Source organism: Aptenodytes forsteri, unplaced genomic scaffold (genome assembly GCF_000699145.1).
Source record: "Aptenodytes forsteri isolate BGI_AS27 unplaced genomic scaffold, ASM69914v1 Scaffold252, whole genome shotgun sequence".
Taxonomy (NCBI): Eukaryota; Metazoa; Chordata; class Aves; order Sphenisciformes; family Spheniscidae; genus Aptenodytes; species Aptenodytes forsteri.
Genome location: NW_008794281.1, coordinates 1622600 through 1647783, shown reverse-complemented (window position 1 = coordinate 1647783; position 25184 = coordinate 1622600). Strand labels below are relative to the sequence as shown.

Here is a 25184-nt window from a genome sequence, read left to right as displayed (position 1 = left end):
TGCTTCATATCCTATTCTGAGATTTCTGTATAATATAAAATCAGGCTTTTATGGGATGATTTATATTTCCAGGCAGTTGTTTGACTTCCTGTTTTGTTATATCAATATGTTACTTCAGTGGTTACAGTTTCAGCAACTTCAGGTGAAAACAGGGAAAAAACCAAAAGTAGTACTGGCCAAATCAATTGACTTGGGTATTACTTTAGATTACCTACTCCCTTCTCCTACACACCAAAGAGTATGATATTAAGTGTGATTAAAATTAAAAGAAATTAAAGTGCAATTAAAAGAATGTGGACTGATACCCAGAGATAGCGAGAGGAAGTTTCTCCTTGGTTCTACATAAAGAAATTGTGTAACTTCTTTGCACTTGTGTCATAAAATTTAATGTTTCTCTTTTAAAACCTGTATCTCTTCGTAATGTTTATAGCATAAATTCATTGAAGTATATAGCACTGTTACTTTCTTTAACATAGGTTGCTTCTTTATAATCATGGCTGATCGTTTGGGCAACTCTGTGAATCACAAGGCTGGAAAAAGTAGCACAATCTTTCTGATTTCCCAATTCTTATCAAATCACTTCATGACTGATATTTTAATTTTTTTGGTAATTTAGTGAAGAACTGTTCATTTTTTATCAAGGGTATCAAGTATTCAAAATCCAATAGAGACGGCTTGATTACTTGTTCAAAAGTGTGAACGAAACACCTTTTTAAGTGGAAGAAGTTACATGCCCTGTCAGGTTTTACTGTAGTCTGTAACTTCCTCACAATGCAATACAGACCTGTGCGATATAGGAATTAGGGAATATCTAAATGTCTTTTATGGCACATAACAGTTTGGCATATACTTCTTTCATCAACAAATGAGTTTCAATGGAAAATATGCAGCCTTGCTTTCCTCATGGTCGTAGATCTCTATGCGATGTTTACTGAACTCTAGAAACAGCACTGATAGAGGAGATCTGAAAGACAAGTATATGGATATAGGAAGTATATAGGAGCATTGCTGAAGCATCCTCTCTTCTTTTCCCATTCCTTTACTTGGCCTGAGCGTAGCCAGCTGAGGAAGACCTGACTATGCCGAGTTAGCCATTCAGCCATGGAGGAAATGTAAATTTGGCTGAGGATATGTCCTTTCTACTGCACTTTGAAGTTATTTGCCACAAATAAAGCCAGAGAGAACACTAGTGCAAGGGTGGTGGTGTGGGTCTTTTTTTCCTGCTGGTTTTTTTGCTTGAGTGCCAGCTGTGCCAGTAAGGCTCTGATACATAACCAACTGTTGGAAGCGCTAGTAAAGATACTGTCATATGCCGCAATTTCCTTGAGAGCACCTGTGAAGCTGGAATCCATAGGTAGTACTAAGCATTTTACTCCACGCTGCATGTCCATATGCAGCCCTGATTTTGTAATTGTTTTTTGGTGGAATAGCAAAATGACTTGGAGTCGCTGTCATTGTGAATGCCTGATGAAATAATGCTTATTCTCCAGTGTAACTGTTTTGAAAACACTAAAGGGTGTTTTCAGAATTGTATTAGCTTTTGTGGATGGACAGCTTCGTTACCTCCAAATAGGACCTCTAATTCATCTAATTCAGTTTTAACAGTAAATGTTGTACTGGTGTGAGAATTCTGGATCATGGTAATGAAATAATTGTTTTGGGAAACAGCTCAACTTCAGTCTAACTCCACTTTATGTACAGTAGCTCCGTGGAAGAAAATGTAGGCCTGTGCCCCAATACCCTATCTGAAGAAACAAGAAACAATTACATCTGTGAGTTCCTACAAACGATTTTGATGTTTTTTGGGGTAAGGAGAAGAAAGGGGAAAGTCAAACACTGCAAAGAAAGGAAACAATGTTTTTACCTAGATACTCGATTGTGAGAATCTCTTGGCCTTGGATATTGAAGAGCAGAAAGGATGACCCTGCGGTTTTTGTTCTCCTATGTGATTCTGTTCATCCCTTCTCTGTCATATTTTAATTATTGTACCATCATTATACTCCTTGGACTTCTATCTTCAGCTACCTAATAAGGAGTTTATCAACTTAAAGTTAACTGTTCTCCAGTATTTCTGTTCTAATGACAGGTTGTGTGTTCCTTGAGTATAATGTTGAGGTACTTATCAACAATCTATTTGAAAATATTTTCTTACTCCCCTCCTCCCAAACACATCTTGCTATAAACTTCCAGATAAACATACATTCTAAAGGAAAATAATTTAGACTCATCTTATATGACTGAAATTATACTGGCAGGATTGATCAGTTGTACAGAGTAAGCGCTGTGCATGTGTTTTTGACAAAATATGTAACTGTATTTTTACTGAATATCTCCTGTAAGAGTATGATGTACTTACAGAAAGCATTGCTAGAAGGTGGGAAAAAGTAGTTGAAAAAAGCAAAATGTAGAAAACAAACACACCTGCTGAAAAATGGTAAAACATGTTTCACCAAAATAGCTGGAAATTGTTACTGGTTATTTAAGAAGTTATCATAAGAAACTACAAAAAGATTCTATCAAAGGCAGTAGCACTGGGTTGTGAATTATTTGTTAGCATAATTGTTATTGTTCAAAGCTATATCATATATTTACCAAACAAGCCCATTCTTAAGACAAATTGCATTGCAATGCAGTGAAAGACGTCATCATGTGAGAGAATCTCCGCATGTGACGGCAATGTGTTACAGAGAAGTTACTATGAGTTTGAGTATACGGTTGACTACATCTTGCTGTTTCTGCTTGGGTTGTAAGTGAGTTAGATAGGGACCTGTCTGTGTATTTTCCTATTCGCTGTGCAAAGAACCACGCTCACTGGTGTAGCTAATACAACTTGAACAAGTGATTGCTGTTCCGCTTGTTACCAAAGGGCTGTGAAAGCTCTTCTGTAAGACCTACAGCTGGATGATCAATGCCTGGGAAACTTGAGCAATCACATACAGAGGCTTCATTAATCTTGAAGGCTTTAATTACTAGGATTAGCCAATTTTCCTGGAGTCATTACAGTAGATGACTATAAATAGTAAGGTTGACCCCTTCCAGCAATGGCATCAAAAGCTTTTCCACTGGAAGTCTGTTGTATTTTACAATAAGATTTGCTGTAGACGTCATTCCCATTTTATATGGTATCAGGACGGGTAACTTCCCAAAAAAGGGAAATATTTGGAGAGAACATTCTTTATGTGCTTTTATCAGGGATTGACTGTTGGAACGTGCAGTAAAGACCTCCTCTTGAATAGATCTCCAGAATGCCCTTCTATGGGCTTGAACGTAACCACCAAAAATTGACTCTCTTAGCCTGAAAGGAATTAATGCGACTGCTTTCAGACTTTGTACATACATTTATGGAATGGTTTAGATACTGTTTTATTGTGTCTGGCAAAGTATAAAAAAGGCATTTCCTTTATTGTTGGGCTGTGATTTGATCCTTCTATGTAGCTAGCTGTGAATTCAGTAGATCTTTCAAAAAGATTGAAATTGCAAGAGTACTGAGGAGAGGACATAAAAAAGGTCTCATGAACAGATTTGGATTTGCTTGGCCAACTGAAAGAACTTGGAGAGAATAACTTCTCACTCAAGGATAGAGCAAGCCATCTGACTGAAGGGTTTGTGGGCTTGAGAAGGCTACTCATTTGGTTGTAACTCTGGTTCTTTGAATCTCATGTGTGATCTGTTAGATAACTTTTCTGCCTTGGGAGGCTGTAGTCCAGTTTGTTAAAGCTGAAAAGGTTAGACCTAGATTATGTTTCTAGGGGATGCACGATTGGAGAGAATAATGAAAATAGTTCCTATTTAAAGTCAGTTTTACTCTGCCTTAGGGAGACATTGTCAATATACCAAATAGCCATTTTTGTTTTCAGATAATGATGATCATTTCCAGTGGGGTGTACTCTACGTGCTGTTTTTCAGATTGAAATCAGCAATGGTACATGAGATACAAACTTGCCTAAACTTATTCTATGGTCCTGATAGTTTCCATCTCTGTAATTTAGTATTTTAACTTTTGGAGTAAGTCATGCTTTAAGATAGGGTATAGTTATTCTAGTTGTGAAATGGAAGCTAGGTTTCATGGGTTTGCCTCCATCAGGAACCTGTCCTTCAACCTTTATTTTTCTTCATAAAGGTCTTCACGAAGGACTTCACAATTCTACTTCCTTCCTCAAGTATTGTCTTAATGGGCTGTTAGCAAAGTAGAAATTCTTGCTGTCTTGAAAAGTCCACACACATGATGGTTGTTATGTTGAACATAACAGTGCTGAGTTCAAATCTCAGGTGTCTGACCATGGGTAAATCTCTTTATTTCCCTTTCTCCATTGGTAAGTCTATAAAATGATGGAAATTTTAACAGCTCTGCAAAATTCCTGACCCTTAAAGTGTTAGAGGCGCTACACGAACCAATGAACAAGTATGTTTTCTAATATTTAGTGTTTGGATAAAGCAAAAGTGATTTTAGACTGACTTTTTTTCTTTGGCCTGATGTTTTTATATTTAAGATTCTACTTCATGCAGAAATATTCTGCGCTTGATAGTATATATTTTGCATTTACCTTTGCATGCAATGAATCTTGGACTTACACAGCCCAAAGACAAAGTAGTGTGTGCCCTATTTAAGTAATGAGCTATTGATTTTAAAATTACTCATTTTATTACCATAATATGGAACTAGTAATATTCTGAAAACTCATCTCTGAAATGGACGCTGTTTAATTTCAGTTTGAGATGGGACAGAAATGGACTTTAAGGATTTTACCCATTGAAATTTGGTGTATCACAGATAGCAGGGACTGTTCAGCCTCATGTAGAGCTGTGAACTGTACTCAAAGCATCTATGAAGAAATGTCTCTTCCTCTTGCTTGAGCTCAGACTTCTGAACAGGCTTGCAACGTAATGTCGCCTTTATTTGTCACTGGTAGCTGTACCCTATAGGCATTCTGTTGCTAAGTATTTACACCACCTTCAGGATCAAAGTAACGCTGCCAAGAAGGCTCATTGTGAGAAATTTTGACCTACTTTTACATTTGGCACCGCGTTGCCTGCCAGGACCAGGTAGACTGTGAACAGACCTTCAGCACGTCTTCAGCGAAGAGGTCCGGTCTGACATTGAGATAAGAGAACCCTGTCGTGGCAAAGCAAACAAAAAGCAGTATTGCAAACAGTCAGCAGTTAAACTTCTTTTCCCCCCTTTTGCCCCCTTCCCTCGGGGATGCAAAGTGAGTTTGCTGGGGGAAGGGGTGTGGAGGTTGCAAGTCTGGTTCATTTTGTGTGCGTGATTGTTTTCCATCCTTTTCCTGCTGCTAGTTCTTAGCTCTGCAGCACTGGGGTGTGTGCAGAGAATCAATTTGCCTTCTGTGATTGCTTTAAACAACTTTAAACTGCTCATGCCATAAGATTATTGCAGGTCCCCTTCTCCTAGCACGTAAATGAGAAGAAATGGCTACACATCTGATTTTTTCAAACCTACATTTTTGCTTTACAGGCTGTGATGAAGTTTTCCTTATGTAGTACATCACTGAAACAGTATATTAGTAAGCTGTATTTGTCAAGTAATAGAGATCACTTTGTGCATTTTGTAACCAAAAATTCATGTTGCACTTCTGCTTCCCTTCCCTTTCCTCTCCCCCTTGCATGTAAAACACAAAACTTCGTAAAATTTTGGCAATTTAGTATTCCCATTTTCAATGTCTGAATTGAAGTCTAAAACTGTGTAGTTTATGCAATAAATGTGCTGTACGTGAAAAGAAAATCATAGGTGGTTTTCATACTATTAATCTTAGGTGGTTTTCATACTTTTAATCTGAACGGTCATAGACCTCTGCATTAGGGTGAAGTGAACATAACTTGAAAATGCCTGTTCATTTCATTAGCTGACTGTGAAGGGACCCTAGATGGTTTTTTTTAGGTGTAGATGCCTAACGTTGATCAGGTGAATTGATCCCGAGTTTTCCGAGCACGGCTTTTGGAACTTCAGCCTTCAGCTTTTTAAGGAATGATATTATGAATTTGTTTGGTTTTATCAACAAAAATGAAAGAATCAGAGCAAGGTTTGGTGAGGTACCTAGCTAATAGGCTTCTGAATTCTTTCTGTTAATGAATTGAGATGAGAGTGGGATTTGGGTAGGGGAGAGGGGTTTTTGTCAAGGGTTTTCTTTGAACCAAACACTTTCTATGATTAGGGTCTCAAAAGTAGCCTCCTAAGTTCTATTAAGCTATTGATTGTTTACAAGGAAAGTTTAAGGAAATGGGGTTTATTAATTTGACCGTGTATTAATAAAAATGCTGGAGACAGCTGTACTGTTGACTCTTCAGGGGATAAGTATGGAGCCCCACCCATAAAATGAAGACAATAAGCCAGTACGCTTGTAGGTTCAGTCAGTTTCTGTAACATTAGTACATTGATGGAGGGCTTCAGCGCTACAGTGTGGGCTCCGAGGGTTGCATATTCCACCCCAATATCCCTGAACAGGAGTGTGTTTGGCTTTCTCGAGAAATAGATGTTTTCTTATTATATCCTTTCCATAGCAGGGCTGTTAATTGTAAGAGAAGGTAATGTCTGAATTACACAGTAAATAATAGTAAGTTGAGAGACAGTATTCAAAAGCTGTTGATACTTACGGAGATCATCTGTTGCTCAGAAAGTCACCACTGTGGTAGTTTTCAGTCATGTGTTATTCCATTCGGTGGTGGTTAAATACTTTGTAGTTTGGAAGACATAATTACATCATCACTTCAGCCGTAACATGAAGTTGCATCCCTCAGTTGGAGTTGGAAAGTCACCAAAAGGATAGTCCATGATACACGAAAGATCTGGAGTTTGGAGGCTGTCCGTCGGTGTCCTGATATCATCATCCTCGTCTTTGTTCAGAGCTTTAAATAAAAAGGTCACACCAATTTTTGTTTAATTAGTTTCCTCCTCCCCTTCTGGATTATTAATGGCACTGAAGCAGATCCGGTCCCTTATTGTATTGAATGCTTTAGTGATTAGATTCTGTACAAGACCAGTGGTAACAATAGTTGGCTAGTAAAAAATTAAGAAAAGAAAAGAGAACTTGCTCATACTTCTTTGTATCTTCAGTAGTTTTGTAGGTATTTTAAAGCCAACCTAGCAGCTTGTTTTGCAGTGCTTACGATTCATGAATACTTAACCCCTGACACTGTCTTTATTCAGAAGAATGTCTTGCAACGTGTGCTGTGTAATGGTTTTATACTTAAAGGAGCGTTCAAAATATTTTTTTTGTTCTTTTTTTACTTTGAGCTTATTTTTAGCAACCTGATGTTTAATGAAAGACACTAAATAACTTAAGGCTTTTACAGCTCATTCCCTGTATATGAAAGGTCCCGTTTTAATGTGGATTTTACGTATTTTCTTCATCTACCGTCTACTTTTTTCTTAACCAATGACAGTAAGATTCCTAAGGCTACTTTCTCTTTAAGGACATACTGCTTACATAAATAGTCCTTTACACCAGCTCCTTGTTTTATAATATTAATTGTTTATCAGAAGATGGGAAATATTCCTTAGAAATGTGTTTTCCTGATTGTGCATGCCTTGTTACTATTTCAATTATGCAGATTCTTGATGCTGTGGAAATTTGTGCTTGATGACGCCAAGGCAGCTGCACGTTGTTAGCATTGTAGGCTGTCAGATGATCATGTGGGATTCTTGCAGCATGCAACATTCAATAGGATTGAAAAAGGGCTTTTGATGCAAGGCATAGCTTTCAGAATATATTTGTGCCTTTTAGTTAGCTAATATAAAATCATAATTTATTATCTTTAAATTTAAAATGCTGCCTCATTTTTCTTCTGGTTGGTTTCATTTTGGCTTCACTAGAAGATGCATCTGGTACATCCACGATTGAGGAGTTTATTAATGATACTGTCGTTCAGTTCACTTACTTTTTTTCCTTTTAGAGTCCTAGCTAGCCCACAGATTACATGATCACATGTTCATTCAGTCATTCATATAGAACACAAACCACCATGCATGATTTCTTCTTCTTTCTTTTTCCTCTCTGCCTTTTTTATTCCCTTTAAGTTGCTTTGTCATGTTCTCTTTTATCATTAAGCTTAGTCTTTGTCTTCCCCTCGCTACTATTTGTTCTATATTTTCCCATGCTTGGTTACTGCAATATTATTTGATTAACGGGCTGTGATGATGATGAACCTGCACACTGGAGGAGCAGCTACTACAGTGGTGATGAAGGGATGTAATAATGGTCGCTATCCTCGGAATTCTCTCTACAGTGACTGCATAATAGAAGAAAAGGCAGTGGTCCTGCAGAAAAAAGACAATGAAGGATTTGGATTTGTGCTCAGAGGGGCAAAAGGTATGTGCTTCTGTGTGTGTGTGTGTGTGTGTGTGATGTGCACTGGCATGAAGAAATTTATACATCTCTGAATATAAGCAGGAATTATTCTTGGTGCACTTGGTTGCTAGACAACAGGATTCTCTGTATGCTCTACTACTCAGACGGATTTTAGTGGCTTCTGTCTGAAGCATTTTGCATTTTTACATAGGAGAAGCACTGTATAATCGTTTTGGGGGGAGAAAGTTTTGTCTGTATTTTTATCGTGTTGGTATATGTAATATTTTGTCATTAATCTGTTTTGTTGTGCAGTTTACCTAACTATGGGAAACCTGCTTCCCTTATAAAACCTGCTTCTTTATTTCAAATGTCAGTCTATTTAAATAGGTCTATGAATAGAAATAGACAAGAGAGTGATGTTTTGTTTAAAATAGGTGTGGATCTTCTGCAAGGTGACATTGGTGCAGTTTTAGTATGAAAATATGATCTTTTTTTATATCTTCAGAAGCTGCACGTATGTTGCATGGCCTGTAGTGTGCTCATTTTAAAAGCTGTTCATATGTTAAACTGCATGTTACTTTTCTGTAGACTAAAATCTTTAATAATGGCATTCTTAAGAGTTAAAAAAAGCATTCTTTTTAATGCTTTGCTTTTTAACTTTCGGTCCAGTTTGTTCCTTTTGTATTTAAAAAAAAATATATATATATATGATGGTATGTCCCATCTCTTGCTCCCCCTCATTTTACATGGGTTCTCCCTTGCCTTGCTTGAGCATGAAAATTATTCCATATCTTCATTCTTGGGACATCATTTTTGCTCTCCCTGTTCCTCCACCCCCAAACCAGTGCCACCATAGATTTTCAGTGTTGTAAAAGCTTTTCTAATTTTAGCTAAATAAAAATTTTCGGAGTTCTACTAGGAAAGCCACTAGCGCTGCCTTTTAGCTAACCCATTGGCATGAGTTGTGTGTGCATCGAGCAGAGGTTACTCCCTCTGTGTAAGCCCAAGAATTGTCCCCAGATTTTCTCTGTAACAGTGAGGGCACCTCAGGTGAAAGACCCGAGGACTTTTCTGCTTGTATGTGTACGTGACACAGAGAGAGAGAGGGGGCTCTTACAAGGCCTGCTGTGCCTCCTTTCCCAAAAAAGTGATTTCTTCTGTTATCTTCTTTGTAATACACATCTAAATCTAGAAGAAAAATTCAGTTTGATCTTTTTCATCCTTTCCCACCCCCCCCATCCCCCCAGTTCGGCTGGATGCTCTCTTCTGGCTACAGTACATAATTCATTTTTAGTTGGATGTTTCCAGAGTTACAAGCATTTTGCCAGGCATACAAAAGGGTTACTTGAACTAATACTGAACATCCTGGAATACTCAGAATCCAGCTATTGCCTCATACAGCTTGATTTGGTTTGTGTCGGTAAAGAAGCATGTATTTTTCTCTCTGAATTGAAGACCTGTGGATTGCAATTGCAGAGAGATTGCACTCCGTTCCCAGCATCTTGATATCCTCTGAGGCAGAGTCCTCTCACTTTTAGCACCCACCATTTTTTTAACCATCAGTTGGAATGGCCAATAATAGGTCTTTAGTCAAGTGGTATTTGCAAGCACTCCATAACTTTCTTTTTTTAATGTGGTATTTCTTTTTAAAGCTGACACACCAATTGAAGAATTCACCCCAACTCCAGCCTTTCCTGCTTTGCAGTACTTGGAATCTGTGGATGAAGGGGGAGTAGCATGGCAAGCTGGCCTGAGAACTGGAGACTTTTTGATCGAGGTAGGAGATCCTGAAATTTGATTCTCAGTGCTCTGTCGGGGAGATAGTGATGTTCCCTTTGTAGAATTTACTTTGGAAGAAGTGTGTGGTGCTTCTGAACAGCAAGTCCAGTGGATTAACACCAATAATGTACTTCACTTTATCCATTTTAAAATCTCATGCAGCATTTAGGAAAGCAGTTAGGAAGAACAATGTTCAGGTTGGCTGGGAATTTTCTGTTTGTTCTTTTTGTTGTTTGGGAATACCCTATCAGAGAAATTTGGGCGTTTTTATTCTTCTTCGCATTATTGAATTGAAATTTAGACTAACTTCAATATTTATTGTAGGCTATCAATTCTGTGGTCTTCTAAATATTTTGAGAAAGTCACCAAAATTAATCACTTTTTATGCAACTATTTCTGCAATCAGAAATACCAATGGTCTAGTGCTGTTTAGCAACCATGGAGAATAAAGCAAATTACTTTGGCTTGAAATTAATTCTTTCCAACAGTGCACTGTAAATACATTCATACAAAAAATAAGCAATGGATGTTATTGCAATATAAGTTACTTTATAAAAAGGGTATATTTAAATACTCTCTTCATTCATACCAAAAATGTCTTCACATTTTATATTTTGGAGGATTTTTGGTTGGTATTTTAGGTTTTGTTGAAAGAGTTGGTACTCCTTTTTAGTGTTACTGGGCAGTTTGCAACAAAATCACAATTTGGGATTTTCTTCCTCTTCCCCCCACAATGTTTTCCTGACCGACAAAGCAATGCTGTGATTCTGTGAAACTAGGTATTCAAAAATAGGTCTTTCGGGATGGGTCGACCAAGTCTTGTCTGCAAGAACTATTGATTTCATTTTATTTTTTCTTCTTCAGGCACATATGTGTTTTGTTCAAGTATTTACTGGTGCTGCAACATTTATTTCTGCAGAGCTGGCCTTTACATTCGGGAGAGGATATAATACGCAGCTTTTATTTGTCGTGTGCATTGAACTCCCATGGTGCCTGAATTTAAATAGTTGCACCGCTTCTTCTCATTGTAACAATGAAAGAACAGGCTTTGCAGACTTCTAAAGTAAATAGATGTGCATTTTCGTCTGTGCCTTCGAAGTACATTTTTCTTCCTGTTTGTTTGCTTAAGAAAAAGCATTTAGCAAACTATTAATAGCTTACAAATTGTACTGATATGTACTCTGTGCAAGGACGCTTTCAAAACTGTGATTATTGGTGCTAGGTGGGTTTTTTTTTTTCTTTTAAACAATGGTTTATTTTTAGAAGTTGATTTCTTGTTAGGCTTTTAATCTACAGGAAGTATGAATAGTCTCTACTGGCTTATTTCACAGATAGATTTGATGGTGAATAATGTGTAATTTAATGGAGAGGATTACAGAATGATAACTACGCGTATGGATTTTTTTTAAGATCTCTGAAGGGATGCAAGAAGTCTGGGTAACTGATTCCGCACAAAGCTTTACTCGTTTTCTGGCAAATGAAAGAAGAATTATAATTAATTGTCCAGGCAATTTACTCCTAGCCTTAGCTTAGATGAGCAGTTAAACATGCACATGCATTGCTGAATCAGGACATTAATCCATATTCTACACAGTCCAGCATATTTGTAATTAATTCTGAAAGAAGCAGTTGTTAGATGCAAATCAAATCAATTTCTGTGTAATTCATGTTCATCGGGGTTATTCTGTTCTGAATTTTGCAACTTAATTAAGAGGATATGGTAATCCTGCGAAATCAGAACTTTGCGGTTGTTGAAGACTTTTATGTTGGAGAAAGGCAGGGTTTTTTTTCTGTTTTATGAACTACGTGTGCAGTGCACAATACTCTCTAGCTATAGAAAGCCATCTTTGAAGAGATTTACACTGATGCAAAAAATTCTGCTGTTGAAATATAAATGACTGGTCCACCTGCACTTCTAGGAATGCCAAGCTACTTTATTTCTTGTGTTGAACCGAGAAGAGTTAAATGTACTGTACGTTGCCGTGAGTGGTTATGATAACTGGTGTAGTTAGTCTGTCTTACTGTTAAATGATTTCTCCCGTGACTCTAAAGTTTATGCTGCTGTGTGTAAGTGCCACCTCAACCATTTGTAAGTAATATAATGCATTTATCATAAATGTCACATGAATAATAAAAGAGTTAATGGGCAACTAGGATCCTAATTAGTCCCATTTATAACACTTGCGGCAAGCGTCAGGCTTTAGGGAAGTGAGAGTCCAGTTTGGCAGAGGGCAAAACGCAAGGGAGAGCAGATGTTTCACTCTTGCTCGAGGATGTTCGGTGGCTTGGGGTCACGGAGATAAGGGGAACCTTTTCCCTTACCCCTCACTATGGAAAGACAGGTTTGACAGGTTGATAGATCCTTTACTTGGAAGCAGGAGAGATCATGAGGGTAGGTGTAGAGAATTACACATTTCTTCATGTGTAATTATGGGCTCTGGATCTTCTGAAGGGGCTAAAACTTCAATATCAGCTACTGAGCATACTAACGTAGTTCAACGTTGAAGGTGACGCGTGTTGAGCAGAACAAATAAAAGATCTATACAGAAAAGGAAGAAAAGGTGTTGTCTTGCTTCAGCAGGTAAACAGAATAGATACGAGCTGGAACAGGGTTGGCACAGTTTCATTTGGCTGAGTTTTTATCAAGTTTGCAGTTTTTCTGAAAAGCCACGTGATACTGATTTGTCCAACCTGTACAATTAATTTTCACGTGAGACTTAATGTTAAACTTGCCTGTGGAAATAGTGCTCACAGACTCTTCCTTGAAATTTCTGACAATACATGTTTTCTCTCCTTGATTCAAATCCAGTCATATTTTTGTGATAAAATTTGTAATGTGTGTAGTGGCTTTTCTGGACAGAGCACAAATAAAATGTATTGGAAAAGCACATGAGTCGTTTTAGAGCTGAAACAGTTAGCTAGAGACAGCTGTCATTATATGTGGATTTTCATAAGCAATTCCACAGTTGCCGATTCATGTGATTTTTTTTCTTAGCCTCGATAAACAATCAGAAACGGAGCATGTTTATGACTGGGTTGTTATAACTGAGAGAGATTGTATAGCTCGCCCTATTTGCTATTTTTCACATTTTTGATTGATGTTTTCTTGAATCTTGGTATCTGCTCAATTAAAAAGACAGATAAAAGTAAAGCAACATATTAGTGCAAGTGCTATCCAACCTAAAAATTTTGGTTTCCATTAGAAGGGGATTTAAAAAACTACAACCATCATTAATGTATACACCAATTCTAAAGCCATTGTAAGGCGTTGTTAATTCATCAGAGCGCCTGGATTTCTATAGTACACCTGGTCAAGTTTGTAAGTGCTTGATCAGAAAAAAATCAAAGCGTTTGATCTGATTTGTTACTTGAAATATTTGCCAGAAAGAAATGTATTAGCTCTGACTCTAAATCTCTTATTTATGGGTAATCTTTACGTGCCTAACCCTTCCTTACCTTTGTTTAGTGCAGTAGTCAAACTAAGCATAAATAGAGGAACCATTGAATACTACCCTTCAGAGGGTGCTGCCTTACAACTTGACTTAAAGAATTCTTTAAGTTGGGGTTGTGTTTTCTTTTGAGATTTGATTTGATGATGTATACAAGTATAACCATCTTTAAATAAAGAGATCCATTAAAGTCGAAGAGGTTTTTTAACTCAGAACAGTTTTTTGGGTTTTTTTTAGTATAGTAGGATATAGACTATCTTACTAAATTAAAACCCAGTGGATTGTTAACTCTCTGTTATTGTTGTACCCATGAGCGTGCGGCTGTTTTGCAGGTGTTGCATGATGTGATGTGTGGGGATTTTTCATCTGCCACAGAGCATATCTCATATCAAACGATAATGTTATAATGTCAATACTTAGAAAGTGAAACTAATTCTGCAATGCTTTACCAGAATAATGCATTTGTTCTCTAAATGGCATTGCAGTTTGCATTATTGTGCCATAAAATCACCTATTTTTCCAGATAAATTGAAATGTTATTGTCTGCAGAATAGGATGGCTGTGTATTTACATTCCAGTTAAAATGTAAACTAGATAAAACCAGTGCTTTATCATTAAAACAAAAAGAAAAAGAAAAAAAAAAAGGCAAAATTCAAGGTTTGATTTGAGGATCAAACCCAGAGATAGTAATAGAAGAAATCTCATCATTTTGCTGCAGAACAGTTCAGGTGGTACCTGTACTAAAGCATGCAGAATGGTCTGTAGCGTAAGTGCCTGTATGTCTTTATCCTCAAGGGCTTATAGAATTTACTAGTACAAACTTTTCTTTAGTTAGTGATAGGTGGAAAATAGACATCGTTTTGTTACAGACAGCATTATTTTATCATTGTATTAGATAAAGATATCTGTCCTCTGACTGTATGTAGGAAGTAGCAATAAGCATTTAGGGAGATGTTTAAAATATCTGGATTTTTAAAAAAAAAAAATACACACATACACACATGAGTAGCTTTAGATTCTTATTTAGCAATAGGTTAGATTTTTGTTTTATTCCAGTAAACACTTTATGCAAACCTCAAAACTGATCTGGAAAGCAAGCTTTTAACTTTATTGTTGTAACTTAGACTATAGGCATTATGAATATTTTTGGCGGGCGTAGCAATGTTATGTCTTACATTTGTATTCAATGGCTGGATGAATTAGTGGTTTTACAAAGCCATCTGTTAATGATTTAAATCCTTTCAGCAATAGAGAAACCTTCCCATCCTTAGGTAATCTTCATTAATTGCCCTGTGGCTGAATTTTCTCTTATTCCTAGTGTGAACCTCGCTAGTTTCTGCCACCAGATACAAATCTAAATTTATTTAGATTAGGCAGCTACGTGGGGACCGTCTCTCTTGGAAACAAACTGAGGCTTTCTTAGTGTCTTTGTAATAATATGGATTATCACATTGCAATTTTTTGCAGTTGTTTTCTGAAAGTTTGTTTGCATCCTCCCAAAAGTGTGGTTGCCAGCTCGATGCAGTACTTAGTAAGAGCCTCCCTAATACTGTGTGTGGGAGGAAGAAATTAAAAACAACAATCTTCTTACATTTTTGTATGCTGTCTTTACCCCTCACGCTTAGGGCCTTTTGGTGGACCAAAAGAGCGAGGTCCACCCTAGTTCACTGCCTTCCATTAGGGGTTTTTTCTTGCCAATTTGGCTGCTCCTCCTGTCCACGCAGTGAGCCCCCCCCTTTGCATGTTAAGCGGGAGGACGGCCAGGCTCATTATGGCACCCTCTGAGCTGTTCTGTTCCTAGACAGCACATAGTTCGGGTTTTGGTTCAACTGTACAAACAATATTCTTGCATCTTTTTAATGAGGAGAGATTTACCAAAACTGCAACAGTACTGCAACGTTTCAGCACACACACACACACACACACATATATATATGTAATACATACTGCAAGTTTGTGTGTGTATGTACATGGTTATTGTAAGGGTAGCAGGGCTCTCACTAACCTGCAACTCTGAGGTACAGCAGATCTTGCACGTCTAGACTGGGCACCGGCATTTTTAAATCTGTATATTTAATTGATACATAGTTTGATTCAACCAACCGTTAGAGGAAAAAGGTAATTTCTCTTTACCAGTTAGTCATAATCCTCTTGGTGACATCTGAATATGAAGTCTATTAAACGCAAGCGTACCCCTGACACTTCTTAAAATGAAAGTTGTCAGAGTCCGAGGGAAACTTTCTTCCTGTTTTGATTTTGAAATTCTTCCGCTTAAGCGTAACTACAGATGTATTGGAGAAGTGGGACAATGGGGTCTTGGAAAAAGAGCAGCTCTGGTACAAGCGTTGAACAGTCTGGTGTATCCGTGCAGTCTCTGACCAAGCGGATTAATTTTTCACTTGATGGAAAAGTATTTTGTTTCTTTCCACTTAAACTCAGTGAGTGAGGGTTTGGGGTTTTTTTTCTTAATTTCTGTTTTTAGTGGGTGATGGCAGCTGAATGAAATTACTGTTCCTTCAAAGTGCTTTGGATCTGCACAAAAGCACTGTAGAAAAATGACAACTATTTTGAATTGTTCTCCTTATCTGTTTAAATGCAGCTTCTAACCTGTAGGAAGTGATGGAATTCCAAATGTGCTCAGTGTGATCATAAAAAAGATGGACCGATCTTGTTTAATTCTAAAAATACATTCTAAAGATTGTTACCTTTTCGGCATAGGTGGAAACGGGCAGACAAAAAAGAATTTGGTTCTTACAAGAGCTCAGTTATTCACGCCTAAGCAAATAATATGCTTTAAAATAAGACTGAGAAGCAGACAAAAATGAAATCACTTTGCTGTTGTCAGACATATAAAACGAGGCTGTGAGCAAAACTGGGAAGTGTTTCCCTTTAGCCTTGATTCTACATGAGGCTTGTAATCCCAGTGCGCAAGAGAAAACGGTGCTATTTATCTGATTTCCCAGAAATGTAACAAGTACCAATTTGATACTGAGAACTGATCTTTATGCTTCTTTGAGAGGAGGATTTGGAAGGAATTTTGGTGATAATGGCAGCAACAGTCAAAACTAGCTCTGTGTCCATTCAGTTCTCCATTATCAGTTTTAAGGCATTTTGACCTAGATGCCACAGTATTTTAAGAGAAGTTTGCTAACATTTCTATTCTGAGGGATTCTGCCGAAGCTCATGGGACTGCGTGTGGAGTGTGGAGCTATCCGTAGGGAGCTTTTTGACTTCTTGTGAATGTGAAAACCAATATTTCCCTGACTTCCTACTACAAAATCCTCTAAAAATAGCAAATTTGTTTAAAGATATGCTGCTTATTATAAACAGCCAGTTCTTGGCCACCGAGAAGCCATCCAGTGGCATCCAGCCATTTTGGCCATCCAGTGTTTCACATAAAGCACAGCTATGGATAGTCTTCACTCTTGCAGGCGTCTGTCTATCCTCTGTTCGAATAATGCAACTCTTCCATTTCTAGCTCTTAGGTGTTGCGGTTAGGTATTAAGACAAATAACACCATATAAAAAAATGCCGTCTTTCAGGTATAGTTTGGAGATTTCCAGAAGACATTATATTAAAATTAATTTCTCTGAAGCCTCTTGGCTTTTTTTAGTCTCTTGATACTATGGAAACCTGGTTGCTGGAATGGAGCTATATGAAAAACAGTACTTGTGCCTGGTATTTTAGGGGAGAAAATACAATTTCTTTTAATTGTGGGATGTTGCTACAAACCTGCAAAATTACAGGTGAAGGAAAACAGATGAGTTCTTTTAAATGGTGGAGAAATAACTGACAAATTCCTATTGCTGAGTGCTGCAGTAGAACTAATCTAATACCTGGAATTTTTCTTTTTCTTTTTTTTTTCCCCTTGTTCCTTTTTTTGGGAGACGTAAGCATCCTACAAGCAGGAGAAATACTATAACGTGGAGTTACATGTGTGTGTACGTGGTTTTTTATTTATTTCTTGCCAGTTTTCTTTTTCTTACTCTGAGAGTGGCAATCAATTTGTGTGATGCTGAAAAGCTACGTTCACCTGCTAGTTGTGTCTCATGAGCCACAAGTCTGTCCAGAGGTTAAAAGGAAGTTGCTTGACATCTGATAATCACATGCTTCATGAGCAGTAACTTTACCCTCTCTTCCCACCCATTCCTCCTCCCCACCCAAAATTTCTAGTTTTCTGAAGAAATAGCTTCATTCGCAGTCTCAAACTATGCCAATACATCTTTGCTGTTATCTCCGAATCTGAAAAAGCAAATGAAAAGTCTAGAACTTGACATGTATTCTATTCACTTAGTTTGCTTGGCAAGTTTTCCTGAAAATCATAATCTTTTAACCTATGCTGTGGAATGGGGTTCCTAAACTTTTAGATGTTTCCGAGGGGTTAGATAAATCACTTCATGTTGGTATACAGAACAGGCTCCCCACTGCTTTTCTGTGGGTGCTAGTAACTGCAGAGACACTCTTGATTTAGGGAAATTCTGAACTTTTGATCTGATCTAGCAGAAGCTCGGCATTCCTTTGAATGCAAAAGAAATAATAATTGATTTCTAGTATGTGTCCTCTATAGAAAGAGTGGCCGTGGATTCAGATTTAATCCATTAATTACTTAAAAAAGCAGGAGAAGGCTTCTTTCCCTATTCCTTTTCTCATCCTGCTATGGCTGTAGATATAAGGAAAAAAAATAAAAAATTTCTAACCTACCTCTCAGTCTAATTCGGGTCCTTACACAACATTGGGTTATGTACGAACAGTATAGGGGTCTATCTTTTATAATAGAAAATAGAAGTGATCAAAACCAGGACACGCAAGGCAACATAGTTTGACAAATGATCTAGTGAAAAGCTTGCGGATTTTAATAGAAGGCAACGTTCAGGCTTGGAGGTATGCTAAGCTTGATCACAGCAAACGGGTGGTCATCCCTCTCGGAGAGCTGCTGTGCTCCTCTGAAGTTATTGTACAGCTGTGCAGGAGACCAATGGGAGAGAAGGTAATGACAGAAGATGGCTTTCCAAGGAATCCCTGCCTTCTTGTGTTCTGCTACATTCAAAGCACTTCCTACGGCTTGTGACTGTGGGACTCAGCAAATTTATCTAATAAGGAAATGGAAATATACTTTAAATCAATCAGATTAAAAATAACATTTTATATCCTATTCTAACACTGATATGAATCTTTTCAGAGACTCTTGTGTATAACAATAGAAAATAATAATCCTTTATCTCTACTACTTCATTTTTGCTTCTTATATTCTGGCAGTACTTTGGGGAGCTGGATTTCTAGTTCTGATCTTGTGGTTTTCACTTGTTACAAAACCATTATTTCTCCGTGGTGAGAGTTTTGCCTGTCAGTTTTCAAACTAGGGACTCCTGGATGGTCTTCACGGCAAGTGGCAACTTTTCTGTTACAGGGTGCTGGATGTGGTTGGACTTGAAGGTCTCTGAAAGCTTTGCTGATCAGAGCACTGAAAATTGTCCTAGTGAATACATCAAAGGTTTAATGGAGTTTTTCAAGAATGGGTAGCTAGGGTGATAGGATAAAAGTAGATAGCTAAATGTATCTTTATTTGCTGATGAAGAGAAAATTTAAAAGCACGTATGTACATAAAAAAAGAGGTCGTGGAAGAGTTTATTTACAACCTGGAACAAAAAGGGATGATCCTGGACAAATATCATGGTTGTTTAGATGCTCGCTGGAATAAAGAGAGTTAAGAGAGAATCATGACAATCCTGGGCAGAGTAAGTCATTGCAGAGATAAACTTCACCATGAAATACCCATGATTTAATATTTGCTAAAGAATTGGCATTAAAGATGGCAGAAAAGACTTTTTATAAAGACTCGGCTTGGACTTGCACTGATGTCATATAACAAAATGTTGTAACCTTGCATATATTTGATGCCAGCCTACATGCTAAAATAGGTGAAGAAATGTGTGAAGCTCATGCTTTGTACTCCCAAAAGCAGGTCTACGAGGCAGATACCAAAGTCCTGCGTTAAATATGTTGTATTTGCTTTTAAAGAAATAGAAGCTGCAAAATCAAAGAATCCTTTTTTAATTCACAATATAAATCTCTCTAGTATTTTTATTGCAATTCTTTCTTTTAGAATTTTAGATTTGTGTGAGGCAGTAGTCATTGTTGACAGACTTGTAAGTTGTTAACAGTGCATTTGGTATATTTATTTACACTGAGGGTTATTATGACTCACTTTAACTGCTAAATTAGAGAGAGAACTGTTTTTAAATGACCAGCAAAACATTTATTGTAAGCATTTTCTTAAAGTTTCTTGTTAGTTTTTTATATCTAAATATGCTTTATTGACTGTGCCTATTATGGAGCTGGCTTTTACAAAAACGTACAAATTGGGAATTGAATTTAAGATGTGTTTTGCCTGTGAGTAGGTATTTGGTTCCCGTAATTCCCTGGGCATTTTTAGAATCTGTTTGAGATATTTTAATAGAAATCAAGTGTACACCTAATAAATTGGTTGTCCTTCAGAGTTGGAAATGATGTGGGCGCCTGTTGTCCAAGAATCAAAGACTAGGATTATTCATCCCCAAGTCTCATTTTTCTGCAACTTTTTTTCCATTTCTTCTCCCTATCCCATGCAAACCTCTTCAGAAACGCCGTTCAGTTCTTCAGTCCTTTTGCTTCTTTCTTATGGTGTGGGCCCAGCTCTGGGTGCTTGAACTTGTCCCGTTGGGTCTCCCGAAGGTGTGTTGCTGTGTTCTGTTGTGCTTACGTAGCATATTGATGGAGGTAGTTTTCTCTAGATAAGTCTTGTTCCACCTGTAAAGGTGTTAGAACCTCAGTATTGAGACAAGATGCTCCTCTTTGGCAGCTCTGAAGTTAAGTAAACTGCCCGTGTCTCGCCTGATAGCCAATAATGCAAAATGGGCTACTGCTGCCATTTTAAGACCTGCAACATGATATCCTTACAAAGTAGTCGGGATAATTTGCAGCATTTTAGAGTTCTGTGAGGCAGAGTTCCAGCTTTCTGTGTTAATTGTAATTGCCTTATCCAAGTGTTCATGTTTCAGCTGGTTTACTGGAAGAGGAAACATGGGATTCAAAACTTTCCCATGATGGGTAAATACTCTGATGGCTATGTGTGGTAGCTGGATCCTCTATGAACTATTCAAATGCACCTAATCTAGCTACATTAAATCTTGTGATTTAGGCACTGACCTTTTTTTTTTCTTCCCTTCTTCAAGGGAGATTGAAATGAAAACTAGATTCATTTCATAAAGATTAGGATGTATTAATGTTAATGTTGACTGTCACTGGAATAGCAAGGCTGTTTAGATAGATTTTTCCATCTCTGAAGGGGTTGTATAGTTGATATTCTTGTGTTTAGCAGTAGGAAACAGGAAGGGTTTGGAACATAAAGAATGTGAACTGGTACAATATGTTACACTGCTGTAAAACTCCTCAATAATACCTTTTGCAAACTGGGATATTGTTGGCTTTCTAACATTACAGAGGAATTTTTAATACGTGAAATTCCTCCATCATTTGCGTACTAACCCATAGCTAATTGCTAGATTACTATTTAAACATCAGCTTGCCCCTCTGTTTTTTAAAAAATATTTGATATTTTAAGTAGTTTTATATAATCTGTTTTGCTGCTTTTATTGTACAAATGAATGTCATTAATCCAATTTAAATTTTTCAGTATTTTTTTTCTAAAGAGCTTTGGATGTAGTGAGGTGTAAAAGTTGTTTAATTTTTTATTTTTTTTAGTGATGATCTTATATGCAAAAATGATGCTGCTAGGCAATTATCCACCCAGAGACTTTTCAACACAGTTACTCATAACAAACACCAGATCAGTGACATGACGACAGTTTTTGGTAGATGCGTGATCCCATTCTAAGTATTGACTTTCAAATTGGCATGATAGTGCCAATCCATGTTTTAGAAAATTCTGTTTATTTACAGGAGAGAAGTATCTAAAACTAGATGAAGGAAGATACTAGAATTAAGGTGAACCGGCTTGCAGTGCTACAACTTCTGTGGCTCAGTCAGCAGAACAGAATCGGAGGGTGGTTTTTGCTCACTTGCGCACAGTAAAATGTTATGTGCTTGAGTTTAAACTGTTGTAGAAGCCAGCCTGAGTTTAAACAGCTGATGTATAAGCAGGCGAAGGAAATTTGTGCTATCATTCAACCAGCATGATGCGTATTCACACATGGCTCTGCTTTGGAAAATTGTGATTGGAGAAGAGAGGTAGTAAACTTTTATCCTTGGCAGTCGCTTCCTAACTTAATATAGTCTTACTTAGGAAAGGTGTGTAACTGCAGTTGAACTACCCAGGGTAACTGAGAGTAAGGTTGTTTAAACATTTGCTAATACAGGGTAGGGTTTGGGGGTTGACTTTTTTTTTATTATTTTTTCACTAAAATACAGAGCAGATGCATCTCACGGTCAGTTTGCTCCATTGCAGTACTGCTTAGATTACTCTTTAAGGTACATAGATTGAGTTAATGTGCAGGAGCAGCTTTGTGTAAAATGTCTGGCCTATAGCTCAAGGGAAAAGAATACAGCCAGAATATTCTTTCCAAAATAATGAATACAGTTTGGATCTTACACACTTCTCCAATACACTAGGTGGGACTATTTTTTCACACTTTTGGAAAGTTCTGGCTTTTTAAACAGGCATGTTTTGTGGCCATGAATCACTTTCTGGTCATTTCCAGTGCTACCAGCTTTTAAACTTCTAATTCTTGCATTTTTGTACTTCCAGTGTTCATGATTTTTTCATTATTTCTAAATCCCCAGATTTTTTCTGTCATTATCTTATAAAAATAATACTCATTTAAAAATAAAACTTCTCATTTTCATCTTTAAATATTTTTGTTATAAATCTGTAAAGTAAGGAAAAATACATAGATATCCGGTTCTCAACATTCTATTGAAATCTCATGTTCATCTTTTGTTAAATCTTGTTTTTGTTGGGCTCTGGCAATAGGGAGCAATGCATATAGTACTTAACCTAATGCCACACTGTCTTCATATTTTGAGTTGGCACTGAGCAATGGCTCAGTAGTGTGCTTTATTTTTTTCAGACATACTTGTTAAGTCTGTTAGTATTATTGGCTAATTTCTCATGCTGGCTGGTTTGACAGTTGTCTGGCATTTCTGTCCTCAAAAGGTCTTCATGGAAAAATACCAACAGTTTGTTGGGTTTTGCTTTGGGCTTTTTTTTTTTCCCTTCTAATGTTTAAATTTCTTCATTTTCTATAGATTGGAAACAGTTTTTTGCCCCCTTCTGATTTTGATTTCCAGTCCATAGTGTTCTGAATAGAGAAACACTGCCTTCAATAAAATATGCCATGTTTGCACAGCAACTTCTTTTATTGTTCTGTAATAATATCTTTGGAAGAAGTGTCTCTTTTGAATTATTATTTTAATTAGTTTTGATTCACTTTGGTTATTGTTTTCTCCTGTGCAGACAGAGAACTGTCTCACAACAAAGTTTACTCTGAAAACTGCCCTGTTACAATTATAGACATTTAAAAATTACATGTCAGATCCTCCTGACGCTACTCTTTGCAAACAGAGTAAGGTGCTTTGAAGGTTTATCTTGTCTCAGGCACGCCGTCGCCCCACCGGGCTCTCCTGCAGTGCATGCTGCAGGCTGGATCTTGGAGTAACTGAGTTCAAATCCCACCTTTCTCTGTAGTTATGGGAAGGTTCCTGCCTGTCACGTCTTTCATATCCTAAATATAAAATGGGATATTTAGTCTGCACGACCTGCAGAGTTGAGTGTTTGCTTTATGAGGAATTTGCATACATCAGCAGGGGTGATTAAAATTTAAGGTAGGCTTAATAAGCCTCTTACCAAAGGATCCTCCTGGTCTCTGCGGGCCCCGTCTGTTTCTAGCACAAGAAGGGTTTGATTTTATTTGATGCTTTCAATATATATAATCTGTATTTACAAGGTTTTCTAAGATCCAACTATGTCTTACTGCCCTCTACTCATCTTCAATAAGTTAAACTTTGAGTGTTGTACTCTGATTTTGAGTAAGATCCACCAAGTAGTGGATGAACTGCTATCAGAAAGGCAGAGACACCAAAAAAAGATAAAATGTAATCCCAGCATACTTTTCTTTTGTCAGTCTTTTTGCTAAAGAGAAAAAAAAATCAGGAAAAAAACCCTTGTAAATGTAATCCCAAAAGTTGAAAGAACTGGAGAGAAAAGAAGAAAATTAGGAAAAAGTGATTGCAATTTTTTTTTGCATCAGCATACTGAGACATTTTGATCCGATGGTTTAACAGGCTGTGATATATCTTGTGATGCAGAATAAAGCTTCAGGATATCAACCTGAGGATCAACTTTGTATCTGCAAATTATCAGCTTGGCTGAATGGCTCTGTTGGGTTTTTAGGATATTGGGGGTGGGTGAAGAACGAAGGGTGTACTTAGATCTAGAATTGCAGAAACTAATTTAAAATGTAGCATTTACTAAACCTACTATGTAATGTAGAAAATGCATACCAACTTATTTCAAGAAAAAAATAAACACCAAAGAAAGGCTGCTTGGGACTTCACTTTAAGAAGTTTTCAGTAGGCAAAGTTTTTCGAATCAGCCTGCATTGCTAAGAGCTATCCAAGTCAAAATAAAATAGTAAATTTTTCTTCAAAAGATAAAACTATGGCTTCGTAGGCAAGATTTCTTTCTTAAGGACTCCAAACCGCAGATGCGCTTTAAGCAATGGCCTGGTTGTCCCAGGTTAGGGACAAAAATGCTCAGAAGACACTTTAGGCAAGCACATAAGTTGGGCTGGATAAATCCAGTCCATGTGTTTCTGCATAAATACCAGTAGGAAGCCAATGGCAGTACATGTTTTGAAAAATTAAACATTTGAAAATTGTCAGATTTATGGCTGTATATCAAGGCACTGAATCACTCAAGGATCTATCAACAGTAAAATATGTAAGTAAGGCTTGTAACATATTGTTTATATGTGGAAAACGGCATAAATCCAGCACTTCCTAACATCTGGGAATTCTGACCAATCTTTAAAATATTTATTGTCTAAATTCCTCATTTTTGAAGGATTTCTTAAAAAGGTAAAACTTGATTGTATTTGTAGAATCCATACTCTCCTTTCATCCTCTCATGTCTTGTCATCTTAATGCCAACTGTACCATCTGATTCTTCTATCAGTTACTATAGATAACCCTGTAGTTCAAGCAGAGATATCCAAATTGGTGCACCTTAGCTCATCGTCAAAATTAAGCTTCAGAACCCAATAGTATTTAGAGAGCTGGTGCTGAAAAATGAGAGTCCAACTATGCAGTCCAGCTGCCTGTGAGAAGTGCTGTCATGTTTCTCAGGTGTTTGGGGTTCCAGATAGGTCCCTTTTCTCTCAGCATTACTAATACCAGTGGTAGCATGAGTAACTGGATGTAACTGCTTCAGCTACCATATGTATCTCTCTCTTCAGGCTGTTTATGTTATATGGCAGTTTTGACAGTCTGCTGGGATTTTTCTGAGTAATGCGAGTGGTGGGGAATAATAATATTAACCCCTTTGTGTCTTAGCCAACCATGAGTAGGATTTTTGTGGAGCAGAGAGCGCTTTGTAACCTCCCCTGCTCACCCTTTCTCCTCCCCTGTGCCCCTCAAAATGTACAGATCATAGAATATC

General features: G+C 37.3%; 1 protein-coding gene across 1 annotated transcript in view; it reads left to right on the top strand.

Moving 5' to 3' along the window:
- Window positions 1–25184, top strand: part of SHANK2 (SH3 and multiple ankyrin repeat domains 2) — a 325234-nt gene that overhangs the window by 172953 nt on the left and 127097 nt on the right. The window contains exons 14-15 of the mRNA XM_009286552.1: window positions 8242–8324; window positions 9956–10080. Coding sequence (XP_009284827.1) covers window positions 8242–8324; window positions 9956–10080 — 208 coding nt within the window. The remainder of the gene's footprint in view (window positions 1–8241; window positions 8325–9955; window positions 10081–25184) is intronic.